The sequence below is a fragment of the Delphinapterus leucas genome, chromosome 6 (genome assembly GCF_059928025.1).
Source record: "Delphinapterus leucas isolate spDelLeu-1000000601 "Yukka" chromosome 6, BTC_Dleu_Yukka2, whole genome shotgun sequence".
Taxonomy (NCBI): domain Eukaryota; kingdom Metazoa; phylum Chordata; class Mammalia; order Artiodactyla; family Monodontidae; genus Delphinapterus; species Delphinapterus leucas.
Window position 1 is genome coordinate 60,977,586 of NC_143134.1, and position 14,240 is coordinate 60,991,825.

A 14,240-nucleotide genomic window follows, 5' to 3' on the forward strand; every position below is an offset into this window, starting at 1 on the left:
GTAAGACAGGAATAGAGCACCACCCATCAAAAAAAAAAAAAAAAAAAGACAAAGAAGGAGACTACATAATGATCAAGGGATCAATCCAGGAAGAAGAAATAACAAGTGTAAATATTTATGCACCCAACATAGGAGCACCTCAGCACCTTAGGCAAATGCTAACAGCCATAGAAGGGGAACTTGACAGTAACACAATCATAGTAGGGGACTTTAACACCTCACTTTCACCAGTGGACAGATCATCCAAAATGAAAATAAATAAGGAAACACAAGCTTTAAATGACATTAAACAAGATGGACTTAACTGATATTTATAGGACATTCCATCCCTAAACAACAGAATACACTTTCTTCTCAAGTGCTCATGGAATGTTCTCCAGGATAGACCATATCTTGGGTCACAAATCAAGCCTTGGTAAATTTAAGAAAATTGAAATCCTATCAAGTATCTTTTCTGCCCACAGTGCTCTGAGACTAGATATCAATTATAGGAAAAAATCTGTAAATAATACAAACGCATGGAGGCTAAACAATACACTACTAAATAACCAAGAGACCACTGAAGAATTCAAAGAGGAAATCAAAAAATACCTAGAAAAAATGACAATGAAAACACGAAGACCCAAAACCTATGGGATACAGCAAAAGCAGTTCTAAGAGGGAAGTTTATAGCAAAAAAATCCTACCTCAAGGAGCAAGAAACATCTCAAATAAACAACCTAACCCTACACCTAAAGCAAATAGAGGAAGAAGAACAAAAAACTCCCCAAAGTTAGCACAAGGAAAGAAATCATAAAGATCAGATCAGAAATAAATGAAAAAGAAACGAAGCAATATCAAACATCAATAAAACTAAAAGCTGGTTCTTTGAGAAGATAAACAAAATTGATAAACCACTAGCTAGACTCATCAAGAAAAAAAGGGAGAGGACTCAAATCAATAGAATTAGAAATGAAAAAGGAGAAGTGACAACTGACACTGCAGAAATACAGAAGAATCATGAGAGATTACTACAGGCAGCTATATGCCAATAAAATGGACAACCTGGAAGAAATGGATAAATTCATAGAAAAGCACAACCTTCCAAGACTGAACCAGGAAGAAATAGAAAATATAAACAGACCAGTCACAAGCACTGAATTTGAAACTGTGATTAAAAATCTTCCACAAAACAAAAGCCCAGGACCAGGTGGCTTCACAGGCGATTTTTATCAAACATTTACAGAAGAGCTGACACCTATCCTTCTCAAACTCTTCTAAAGTATAGCAGAGGGAGGAACACTCCTAAACTCATTCTACGAGGCCACCATCACGCTGATACCAAAACCAGACAGAGATGTCACAAAAAAAGAAAACTACAGACCAATATCTCTGATGAACATAGATGCAAAAATCTGCAACAGAATGCTAGCAAACAGAATCCAGCAGCACATTAAAAGGAACGTACACCATGATCAAGTGGAGTTTATCCCAGGAATGCAAGGATTCTTCATTATACACAAATCAATCAATGTGATACACCATATTAACAAATTGAAGGATAAAAGCCATATGATAATCCCAATACATGCATAAAAAGCTTTTGACAAAATTCAACACCCATTTATGATAAAAACTCTCCAGAAAGTAGTCATAGAGGGAACTACCTCAACATAATAAAGGCCATATATGACAAACCCACAGCCGACATCGTTCTCAGTGGTGAAAAACTGAAAAGATTTCCACTAAGATCAGGAACAAGACAAGGTTGCGCACTCTCACAACTATTATTCAACATAGTTTTGGTCACAGCAATAAGAGAAGAAAAAGAAATAGAAGGAATCCAAATCGGAAAGGAAGAAGTAAAACTGTCACTGTTTGCAAATGACATGATACTATACATAGAGAATCCTAAAGATGCTACTAGAAAACTACTAGAGCTAATCAATGAATTTGGTAAAGTAGCAGGATACAAAATTAATGCACAGAAATCTCTTGCATTCCTATAAATTAATGATGAAAAATCTGAAAGAGAAATTAAGGACACTCCCATTGACCATTACAACAAAAAGAATAAAATACCTAGGAATAAACCTACCTAAGGAGAGAGAAGACCTGTATGCAGAAAACTATCAGACACTGATGAAAGAAATTAAAGATGATACAAACAGCGGAGAGATATACCATATTCTTGGATTGGAAGAATCAACATTGTGAAAATGACTCTATTACCCAAAGCAATCTACAGGATCAGTGCAATCCCTTTCAAACTACCAATGACATTTTTCACAGAACTAGAACAAAAATTTCACAATTTGTATGGAAACACAAAAGACCCCGAATAGCCAAAGCAATCTTGAGAAAGAAAAACGGAGCTGGAGGAATCAGTCTTCCTGACTTCAGACTGTATTGCAAAGCTACAGTAATCAAGACAGCATGGTACTGGCACAAAACCAGAAATATAGATCAATGGAATAGGATAGAAAGCCCAGAGATAAACCCACGCACATATGGTCAACTAATCTATGACCAAGGAGGCAAAGATATACAATGGAGAAAAGACAGTCTCTTCAATAAGTGGTGCTGGAAAAACTGGACAACTACATGTAAAAGAATGAAATTAGAACATTCCCTAACACCATACACAAAAATAAAGTCAAAATGGATTAGAGACCTAAATGTAAGACCGGACACTATAAAACTTTTAGAGGAAAACAGGCAGAACACTCTATGACATAAATCACAGCAAGATCCTTTTTGACCCACCTCCTAGAGAAATGGAAATAAAAACAAAAAACAAATGGGACCTAATGAAACTTGAAAGCTTTTGCACACCAAAGGAAACCATAAACAAGACGAAAAGACAACCCTCAGAATGGGAGAAAATATTTGCAAACGAATCAACAGACAAAGGATTAATCTCCAAAATATATAAACAGCTCATGCAGCTCAATATTAAAGAAACAAACAACCCAATCCAAAAATGGGCAGAAGACCTAAATAGACATTTCTGCAAAGAAGACATACAGATGGCCAAGAAGCACATGAAAAGCTGCTCAAGATCACTAATTATTAGAGAAATGCAAATCAAAGCTACAATGAGTTATCACCTCACACCAGTCAGAATGGCCATTATCAAAAAATTTATAAACAATAAATGGTGGAGAGGGTGTGGAGAAAGGGGAACCCTCCTGCACTGTTGGTGGGAATGTAAATTGATACAGCCATGGAGAACAGTATGGAGGTTCCTTAAGAAACTAAAAACAGAACCACCATATGACCCAGCAATCCCACTACTGGGCATATACCCTGAGAAAACCATAATTCAAAAAGAGTCATGTACCAAAATGTTCATTGCAGCACTATTTACAATAGCCAGCACATGGAAGCAACCTAAGTGTCCATTGACAGATGAATGGATAAAGAAAATGTGGCACATATATACGATGGAATATTACTCAGCCATAAAAAGAAATGAAATTGAGTTATTTGTGGTGAGTGAATGGACCTAGAGTCTGTCATACAGTGAAGTAAGTCAGAAAGAAAAAAGCAAATACCGTATGCTAACACATATGTATGGAATCAAAAAAAAAAAAAGTTCAGAGGAACCTAGGGCAGGACAGGAATAAAGACGCAGATGTAGAGAATGAACTTGAGGACATGGGGAGGGAGAAGGGTAAGCTGGGACGAAGTGAGAGAGTAGCACTGATATACACACACTACCAAATACATAGCTAGGGAGCAGCAACTGCATGGCACAGGGAGATCAGCTCAGTGCTTTGCGGTCACCTAGAGGGGTGGGATAAGGAGGTTGGGAGGGAGACAGAAGAGGGAGGGGATATACTTATAGCTGATTCACTGTGTTGTACAGCAGAAACTGACACAACATTATAAAGCAATTATACTCCAATAAAGATGTTAAAATAATTAATTAACAGAAATACTGTATTCAGAAAGGTGTTTTGTTATTTGAATATTATGTTTTCTTGTAATGTTCACTCAGTTACTCAGTTGGTAGTAATTTAGTGCTCTTCTAGGATGAGTAAAGAGAACTTCAGTACTCTAGGATCTAAAGTTTCAGTGGCCCTGCTCTTTCCTCCATACATTGGTTATAAAGATCACCAGAGAACAATTGTGTCACCATTATTTTACTTCATCAATTGATTTATTTTATCTTATTTCTACGATTATGAAAACAGTACACGCTCATTGCAGAGAACATGAAAAAATATAACGAAGTTTTGAAAAAATTACCTTATTTACCTTTCAAAGAGAATCACTGTTAACATTTCAGTGTTACAGTATTTTCTTTTTTATAATCATAATTTTTAACATAGTTGCAATCATGTTATATGTGCCGTTTTGTAGATTCCTTTATTCATTTAGATAATCACCTAAAAATGTTTATTAAAATATTTAGTAAATTTTATATAATTATTGTAAACATGTTTTACTAATTGAATAATATTTTATGATATAAAATTACATTATTAATTTTCTATTCTCCAAACATTATATATGAGGTCATTAAAAATTTTTCTTTCAAATAGCAGTACAGTTAACTATTTTAAGTATAAATTATATCTTTAGACTGTATTTCATTTCAAGGTAAAGGATTCTTCCACCAATGCTGTAGCCTTTTTAGAGGTTTAACCCTCAGCCAAATTTTCCAGCTCTTTCTGTAAATGTATCCTATGCTTCCATTATATTGAAATTACAGTTATTGAAGGTATTATGTTTGCTTTTTTGATTAAGCTGTTTTCATTTCCTAGATTTTTCTACTTCTCTTCTGGCTCCCTCTCCCTACACGTCCTCTCTCCTCATCTCCCAATTCTCTACCTTATCTGCCTTATAAACTACTCATCCTTTAATGCTCAGTACAAAGCCAGCAAGGCCATCTGAAAAGACTTCTCTGACTTTCTCTGGTGTGTGTGCCTTGCCCCCTATGCCATCATCAGCCAATATTCTCATCCTCGTTCACCCTCAGCACCTGGTACATAATCAGGCTGAGATAGATGAATTTTCCATTTAATAGGTAAAAAATGGCTTAATAGTAGCAATTTCATATGGTTCCACTTAATACATACACATATCTGTGATGTTCTAACTGAACTGCATTTCTTTCTCTACCATTAGACTGTGTCAGCTCCTGACACATAGTAGGTCTTTGGACATTTGACATTCTTTTGAACTGTCTTTTGACGTTTTCAACACGTCTGCCTTTTTCTCTGCTGAGGCACCCAGAACACTAATTTTCATATAACAGGCATTAAGTATATATTTATCAAATGAATGATGAATAAACAAACTTTATGCCAATTTGTTTTTTATAATTATGAATAGATGAGACGTGTCTTTTTAAAAAATTTTCCTGAAGTTGAAGGCAGATTGTTTAGTTTTAGTTCTCTCAATTTCACTGTTTTTTAAAAATAAATCCAGTTATCTCATCCTTTAATCATTTCGTTGCTTAATAATATCATCTCGAGCTTTTCCTTGTCATTTTTTTCAAACAGGTAGAATAATGCCAAACACAATGCTCTGTAGATTTAACCAATGTGTCTTGTGAAAAGAGATGACACCCCTGATCTTTCGTGTCTTAGACTCATCAAAACTTCAAACATAATTGCTTCCCTCTTGGCACTTTCAGAGTGATGCCTGAGAATTATCAAAAGCATATCTGCAGAACTTTCCTGTCCCCTGGACAGCAAGCATTCCCACCTCTATGCTGTTAGCTAGTAATCCAAGAGCAGATTGTTCTGTTTACTGGTAAACTATCTAGTCCTGACATTTTCTTCCTTCTTCCTCTCATTGCCTAAGTTGGGGCCATTTTGAATCCCATAGCTGTAAGCTCTAAAGAGTAAACAGAAAATGAAAATAAATGCCACTTCTTTTCCAGGTGCTGTTGCTATTTTCCTAACATCTTGGCTATTATGTAATGAGGAAAATACTGAAACAAATCACAAAAATGTGGATTATATTTGTATTTCACCTATTCTGCTTCTTCTGTAGTGAATGGTTGTTCATTTAAGGTGGTTAATGGAAATGGGAAGACAATTACCACAGGGAAAAGGGTGCCTTCTGTTCTCCCTGAGGTTGGTCCTAACACTAATAATTATGAGAGAAGAGTAAAGCCATCACGAGTCAAGCTTCGTGTCTATCCCTTATTCATTTATGAACTGTCAGACCCTTGTTAGCCCTGTTTTGCCCCTCCATATGGTGATAGATGGCTGGCAGGGATTTCACCAGAGGCAACAGATGGGCAAGCATTTTTGTGTTATTTTTATGACTCTATTTAATTGCATAGATAAAATTGAGTTTTACCTTTTAACCACATAAATTCCTTCCCTTGCCATTTTATGCTTGTAGAGCAAGTGTGAGTGGGTTTCCTCTTGGTATTCTATGTTTTTAAAAGTCAGGCTTAAACTCTAGTTGTGTCTTCCAGGTGGTGAGATTGGCCTGGTGCCTTGTTTTGACACCATAACGTTGGTAGTTTCGGACACAGAAGCTGGCCCTTTTGTGAATGGACCTCATCCATCTGTTCCTCGTCGTGAGTCCTTTCCAGTGTATGATCTCAACATCACAGTGTATCCGGTGGACAACCAATCACCTTCAATTGCAATAGGTGACAATTTTTTCTTTTAAAGTTCTATTATTTCACCTAGTGTCATACCCATGGTCCAGTGAAGTGATGCACTTTACATATAGTCAAAATAGAAAACCACCATACAGAATTGCTTCCAATAATTGCCTCAATACAAATTTGTGGAAACCCCCTGATCTATGAAAGATTACAGGGCAAAAGAATTTACTTGTTTAAAAATTTAGATAAATCTGAGGGACCTTCAAGATGGTGGAGGAGTAAGACATGGAGATCACCTTCCTCCCCACAAATACTTTGGGAATACATCTACATGTGGAACAACTCCTATAGAAAACCTACTGAATGCTGGCAGAAGAACGCAGACTTCCCAAAAGATGCCCTCAGGCGACCTACACGCAGAGGCGGGGCCAAATCCAAAGATGAACTACAGGAGCTGTGCTAACAAAGAAGAGAAAGGGAAATCTCTCCCAGCAGCCTCAGGAGCAGCGGATTAAATCTCCACAACCAACTTGATGTACCCTGCATCTGTGGAATACCTGAACAGACAACAGATCATCCCAAAATTGAGACAGTGGATGTTGTGGGCAACTGTAGACTTGGGGTTTGCTTTCTGCATCTAATTTGTTTCTGGTTTTATGTTTATCTTAGTTAAGTATTTAGAGCTTATTATCATTGGTAGATTTGTTTATTGATTTGGTTGCTCTTTCCCTCTTATATATATACATATATATATTTTTTTCCTTTTTCTGTTTTTGTGAGTGTATGCTTCTTTCTGTGATTTTGTCTCTATAGCTTTGCTTTTACCATTTGTCCTAGGTTTTGTCTGTCCGTTGTTTTTTTTTTTTTTGCATAGTTTTTAGCACTTGTTATCATTGGTGGATTTGTTTTTAGATTTGGGTGCTCTCTTCTTTCTTTTTATTACTTTTTTATTTTTTTAATTTGTAATAATATTTTTTATTTTATTGTTTTCTTTCTTTCTTTTTTTTTTTTTTTGGTCCCTTTTCTTCTGAGCCGTGTGGCTGACAGGGTCTTGGTGCTCCGGCCAGGTGTTAGGCCTGAGCCTCTGAGGTGGGAGAGCTGAGTTCAGGACATTGGTCCACCAGAGACCTCCTGGCTCCATGTACTATCAAATGGTGAAAGCCCTCCCAAACATCTCCATCTCAATGCTAAGACTTAGTTCCACTCAACACCAGCAAGCTACAGTGCTAGATACACCATGCCAAACAACTAGCAAGACAGGAACACAACCCCACCCATTAGCAGAGGGGCTGCCTAACATCATAATAAGGTCACAGGCACCCAAAAACACACCACCGGATGCGGTCCTGCCCACCAGAAAGACAAGATCCACTATCATCCACCAGAACACAGGCACCAGTCCTCTCCACCAGGAAGCCTACACAACCCACTGAACCAACCTTAGCCACCAGGAGCAGACACCAAAAGCAACGGGAATTACGAACCTGCAGCCTGCGAAAAGGAGACCCCAAACAAAGTAAGTTAAGTAAAAAGAGGAGACAGAGAACACACAGCAGATGAAGGAGCAAGGTAAAAACCCACCGGACCAAACAAATGAGGAAGAAATAGGCAGTCTACCTGAAAAATAATTCAGAATAATGACAGTAAAGATATCCAAAATCTAGGAAATAGAATGGAGAAAATACAAGAAACGTTTCACGAGGACATAGAAGAACTAAAGAGCAAACAAACAATGATGAACAACACAATAAATGAAAGTAAAAATTCTCTGGAAGGAATCAATAGCAGAATAACTGAGGCATAAGAACAGATAAGTGACCTGGAAGATAAAATAGTGGAAATAACTACCACAGAGCAGAATAAAGAAAAAAGAATGAAAAGAATTGAGGACAGTCTCAGAGACCTCTGGGAAAACATTAAATGCACAAACATTCGTATTATAGGGGTCCCAGAAGAAGAAGAGAAAAAAAAAGGGTCAGAAAATATTTGAAGAGATTATAGTAGAAAACTTCCCTAATATGGGAAAGGAAATAGTCAATCAAGTCCAGGAAGCACAGAGAGTCCCATACAGGATAAATCCAAGGAGAAACATGTCAAGAGACATATTAATCAAACGATTAAAAATTAAATACAAAGAAAAAATATTAAAAGCATCAAGGGAAAAGCAACAAATAACATACAAGGGAATCCCCATAAGGTTAACAGCTGATCTTTCAGCAGAAACTCTGCAAGCCAGAAGGGAGTAACAGGACATATTTAAAGTGATGAAAGAGAAAAACCTACAACCAAGATTACTCTACCCAGCAAGGATCTCATTCAGATTTGATGGAGAAATTAAAACCTTTACAGACAAGCAAAAGCTAAGAGAATTCAGCACCACCAAACCAGCTTTACAAGTGCTAAAGGAACGTCTCTAGGCAGGAAGCACAAGAGAAGGAAAAGACGTACTATAACAAACCCAAAACAATTAAGAAAATGGCAATAGGAACATACATATCGATAATTACCTTAAATGTAAATGGGTTAAATGTTCCAACCAAAAGACATAGACTAGCTGAATGGATACAAAAACAAGTCCCATATAAATGCTGTCTACAGGAGACCCACTTCAGACCTAGGGACACATACAGACTGAAAGTGAGGGGATGGAAAAAGTTATTCTATGCAAATGGAAATCAAAAGAAAGCTGGTGTAGCAATTCTAATATCAGACAAAATAGATAGCTAGTGGGAAGCAGCTGCATAGCACAGGGAGATCAGCTCAGTGCTTTGTGACCACTTAGAGGGGTGCGATAGGGAGGGTGGGAGGGAGACACAGAGGGAGGGGATCCAGGGATATATGTATATGTATAGCTGATACACTTTGTTATAGCACAGAAACTAACACACCATTGTAAAGCAATTATACTCCAATAAAGATGTTAAAAAACTATTTAGATAAATTCGTGTGGAGAGAGAATGCAAGTGTGTGTGTGTGTATGTGTGTGTGTATCTGTGTCTGTGTATGTGCACACACTTGGGAATGAAGACAACATTGCAATCCTCAGATATTCTGGTTTTATTTCACGTGGGAAAATATCATTTGCCTGCTGGAGAGCCAATAATTTATTTTATCCATAATAATTTCTATTAGAATTGAATGAGTATATTAGTGAGACCATTTGTATATACTTGACCTTATTTGCTTTTTAGAAAGTCATCTCTTCATAGGCATTGTGTTTATGTTCTGTGTCTCAAAAAAAATGCAAACATATGTATGAATGTTATTGTAATTTGCAAAGTATCTCCTAAGCAATGTTCTGGGGAGGAAGCATTATCCCTGCAGAATAATTAAGCACCAAGGCATGAAAAAGTGTTCATTATGAGCAATTCATAATAGTTCTCAGGTAATTAACGCTCTGACAAACAGAGGCAACAACTGATCTTGAAGAGTACATAAACCACATTTAGTGACTTATTAAAACAGTTTGGCAATTCTTAGTTTCATTTGTCACTTCTATAGACACAAGGGAAATCAGAGTTCCTTGAGAGTGACTAAAGGGCTGTACTGAAGCATTTAGTATTTCTGCTCTCTTTCTATTATTGTCTGGCTTGCTTATACAAGAAAAAAATATAATTCCGTTAAGTCAAATTAAATTCCCCCCATTACCCCTGCATATATTCACTGTAAGGAGAATTATGCCAAAGGAAATGAATATCTCCCATGGAAGTATATTTGCATGTAGGATGCTTCTATGAATTGGAATTTCAATCACTCCCTTTTGTTCTCACTATTCTGATTAGAGGATTTCACGCTAAGTCATAATTGTGTTATTATTTGTATGCAGGTACCATGTTCTTTGTAGATGAGGGTTTCTCAGCAGCCCTTACTGTTAACCATTTGTCTGCCACTGATGCCGACACTGCAGCAGATGACTTGGAATTTGTTTTGGTTGCTCCTCCCCAGTTCGGCTACCTTGAAAACACATTACCTTCTGCAGGTTTTGAAAAAAGCAATATGGGCATCAGCATAGGTAAGTCATGGCTTTGTGTCCAGCAATAATTAGCCTATGTTTGTGACTGATTGGTTAGATCATGTTTAATAACTGGGTTAGGACTTCAGAAATGTTCAAAGTACTGTATATACTCAAGGAATTATTATTATTACCAATGCTTTTGAGTATTATTGTTTTTCGTTCTAATTTTTCATTTAAAATTTCCCCATGTATGGGAGTTTACTTCAAAATAAATGGAGGTTTCACTTATGAAAAATATTAGAATAAATATTGAAGAAATAATGTTTTTAAAGGCCATGATAGCAACACAGAATTCTGTGATAGAATAAATCTGGTGGAGCTCACTGGTCTCATTATCACAGTTTTTTTTAAACACTTTTAAAAGATATGGGCAGAAAAGATTAGGAAACATACCATGGAAATGTTGAAGGTAGTGACATTAATTTTGAAACCAAAATGCCTCTCAGATACTGAAATATCTCTGGTATTTCAGGCAAAAAGAAAACAACCAAAACAAAAACAGACACCAAAAACACAATTGTCCAAAGGCACCACTTTAGAGTTATTCTCTAAGCACCTTTTGGGGTACATCTATCTTAAATATGAGAGAATCTGGGTTTAAGATTAATTGCATTAATAGAGTGACTGAATGGATAGAAAAATAAAAGACCCAACTACATGCTGCCTACAAGAAACTCACTTCAGCTTCAAGGACATACATAGGCTTAAAATGAAGGGAAGGAAAAAGATATTCCATGCAAATGGAAACCAAAAGAGAGCAAGGGTAGATATACTTATAACAGACAAAAGAGACTTTAAGCCAAAACTGTAACAAGAGACAAAGAAGGTCATTACATAATGATAAAGTCTTAATTCATCAAGAGGATATAATAGCTGTAAATGTATATGCACACAACATTGGAGCACCTAAATATATGAAACAAATACTAATAGATTTGAAGAGGATAATACACAACAATACAATAATAGTAGGGACCTCAGTACCCCAATTTCAACAATGGATAGATCATCCAGATGGAAAATCAATAAGGAAACATTAGACTTGAACTATATGTTAGACCAAATGAACTTAACAGACATATACGTACATTCCATCCAACAAAAGCAGAATAAACATTCTTCTCAAGTGCACATGAAACATTCTCCAGGATAGATCATGTGATGAATCAACCAACAAGTCTTAGCAATTTAAAAAGATTGAAATTGTACCAAGTTTTTTTTTTGACTGCAATGGTATGAAATTAAAATCAATAACAGGAGGTAACTAGAAAATTCACAAATATGTGAAAATTAAGCAACACACTTCTGAACAACCAATGGGTCAAAGATTAAATTTAAAAAAGAAATTTAAAAATCTTAAATAAAAATGGAAACACAACACACTAAAATATATGGGATGCAGCAAAAGCAGTGCTAAGAGGAAAATTTTATAGTGATAAATGCTACATTAAGAAAGTAAATCAACTAGAACTAGAAAAACAAAAACAAACTAAGCCCAGGTTTAGCAGAAAGAAGGTGATAACAAAGACCAGAGCAGAAACAGAGAACAGAAAAATAGAAGAGATTAATGAAACTGAATTGATTTTTTTAAAAGATAAATGAAATTGGCAAACTTTTAGCTAGACTTAACAAGAAGAAAAGAGAACCCAAATAAATAAAATCTGAAATGAAGGAGGAAACATTACAACTAATACAGAAATACAGAGGATCAGAAGAGACTACTCTGAACAATTATACACCAACAAATTGGACAACATAGGAACATAAAACTTACCAAGTCTGGATCATGAAGAAATTAAAAATCTGAACAGACCAATAATCAGTAAATAGATTTAATCAGTAATCCAAAACCTCCCAAGTAAGAAAAGCCCAAGATCAGATGGCTTCACAGGTGATTTCTACCAAACATTTAAAGAAGAGTTAGCACTCATTTTTCTCAAACTTTTCCAAAAAAAAGGAAGAGGAGGGAATGCTTCCAAACTCATTTTACAAGGCTAGCATTACCCTGATACCAAAGACAGATAAAGATACTACAAGAAAAGAAAACTACAAATCAATATCTTTGATGAATATAGATGCAAAACTTCTCCACAAAACAATAACAAACTGAATTCAACAGCACATTAAAAGGATCACACACCATGATCAAGTGGGATTTATATCTGTGATGCAAGGGCAGTTCAGCATATGCAAATCAATAAATGTGATACACCACACTGATAGAATGAAAGACAAAAATCCTATGATCATCTCTATAGGTGCAGAAACAAACATTTAACAAATTTCTACATCCTTTTAAGATTAAAAACTCTCAACAAATTGTGTATAGAAGGAACATACCTCAACATAATAAAGCCCGTATATGCAGAACCCACAGCTGGCATCATAGTCAACAGTGAAAGGTTGAAAATTTTCCCTGTAAGATAAGGAACCAGACAGAGGTGCCCACCCTCATCATGCCTATTCAGTATAGTACGGAAAGTCATAGCCAGAGCAATTAGGCAAGAAAAAGAAATAAAGGGTGTCAAATCAGAAAGGAAAAAGTAAAATGTTTCTGTTTGCTGATGATATGATATATAGAAATTCCTAAAGACTTCACCAAAAACTGTTAGAACTAATCAACAAATTCAATAAAGTTTCAGGGTACAAAATCAACATACAAACATCAGTTGTATTCCTATACATGAACAATAAGCTATCCAAAAAAGAAATAGAGAAAACAATCTCATTTATAATAGCATCAAAAACAATAAAATATTTAGGAATAATTTTAACCAAGGAAGTGAAAGATTTATATGCCAAGAACCGTAAGACATAGAATTGATGTCTTGATGAAAGACGCTGAAGAAGACACAAATGGAAAGACATCCCATGTTCATGGATTGAAAGAGTTAATATTGTTAAAATGTCCATACCACCCAAAGCTATCTATAGATTCAGTGCAATCTCTATCAAAATCCCAATGGCATTTTTTACAGAAATAGAACAAACAATCCTAAAATTTGTATGGAACCACAAAAGACCTCAGATAGCCAAAGCCATCTTGAGAAAGAAGAACAAAGCTGGAGGCATCACACCTCCTGATTTCAAGCTATTATTACAAAGCTATCGTAATCAAAGCAGTATGGTATTAGCATAAAAACAAACACATAGATCAATAGAACAGAATAGAGAGCCTAGAAATAAACCAATGCATATATGGTCAATTAATTTTTAATGAAGGAGCCAAGAATATACAATGGGCAAAGCATAGTCTCTTTGAGAAGTGGTGTTGGGAAAAATGGACAGCCACATGCAAAAGAATAAAACTGGACTATCTTACAACACAACAAAAATTAGCTCAAAATGGATTGAAGACTTGAACATAAGACATGAAACCATAAAACTCCTAGAAGACAACATAGGCAGTAAGCTCCTTGACATGGGTCTTGATGATGATTTTTTGAATTTGACACCAAAAGCAATGGCAAAAAAGCAAAAATCAACAAGTGGGACTACATTAAACTAAAATGCTTCTGCACAGAAAGAGAAGCAATCAACAAAATGAAAAAGTTACCTATAGAAAGGGAGAAAATATTTGCAAACCATATATCTGGTAGGAGATTAATATCTAATATATATAAATTACTCATACAACTCAATACAAAAAGCCCAAACAATCTGATT

At 35.7% G+C, this 14,240-nt stretch overlaps 1 protein-coding gene across 1 annotated transcript in view; it reads left to right on the forward strand.

Moving 5' to 3' along the window:
• Positions 1-14,240, forward strand: part of FREM1 (FRAS1 related extracellular matrix 1) — a 178,230-nt gene that overhangs the window by 85,282 nt on the left and 78,708 nt on the right. Inside the window, exons 16-17 of the mRNA XM_089913219.1 lie at positions 6,422-6,601; positions 10,386-10,571. Of these exons, the coding sequence (XP_089769345.1) occupies positions 6,422-6,601; positions 10,386-10,571 (366 nt within the window). The remainder of the gene's footprint in view (positions 1-6,421; positions 6,602-10,385; positions 10,572-14,240) is intronic.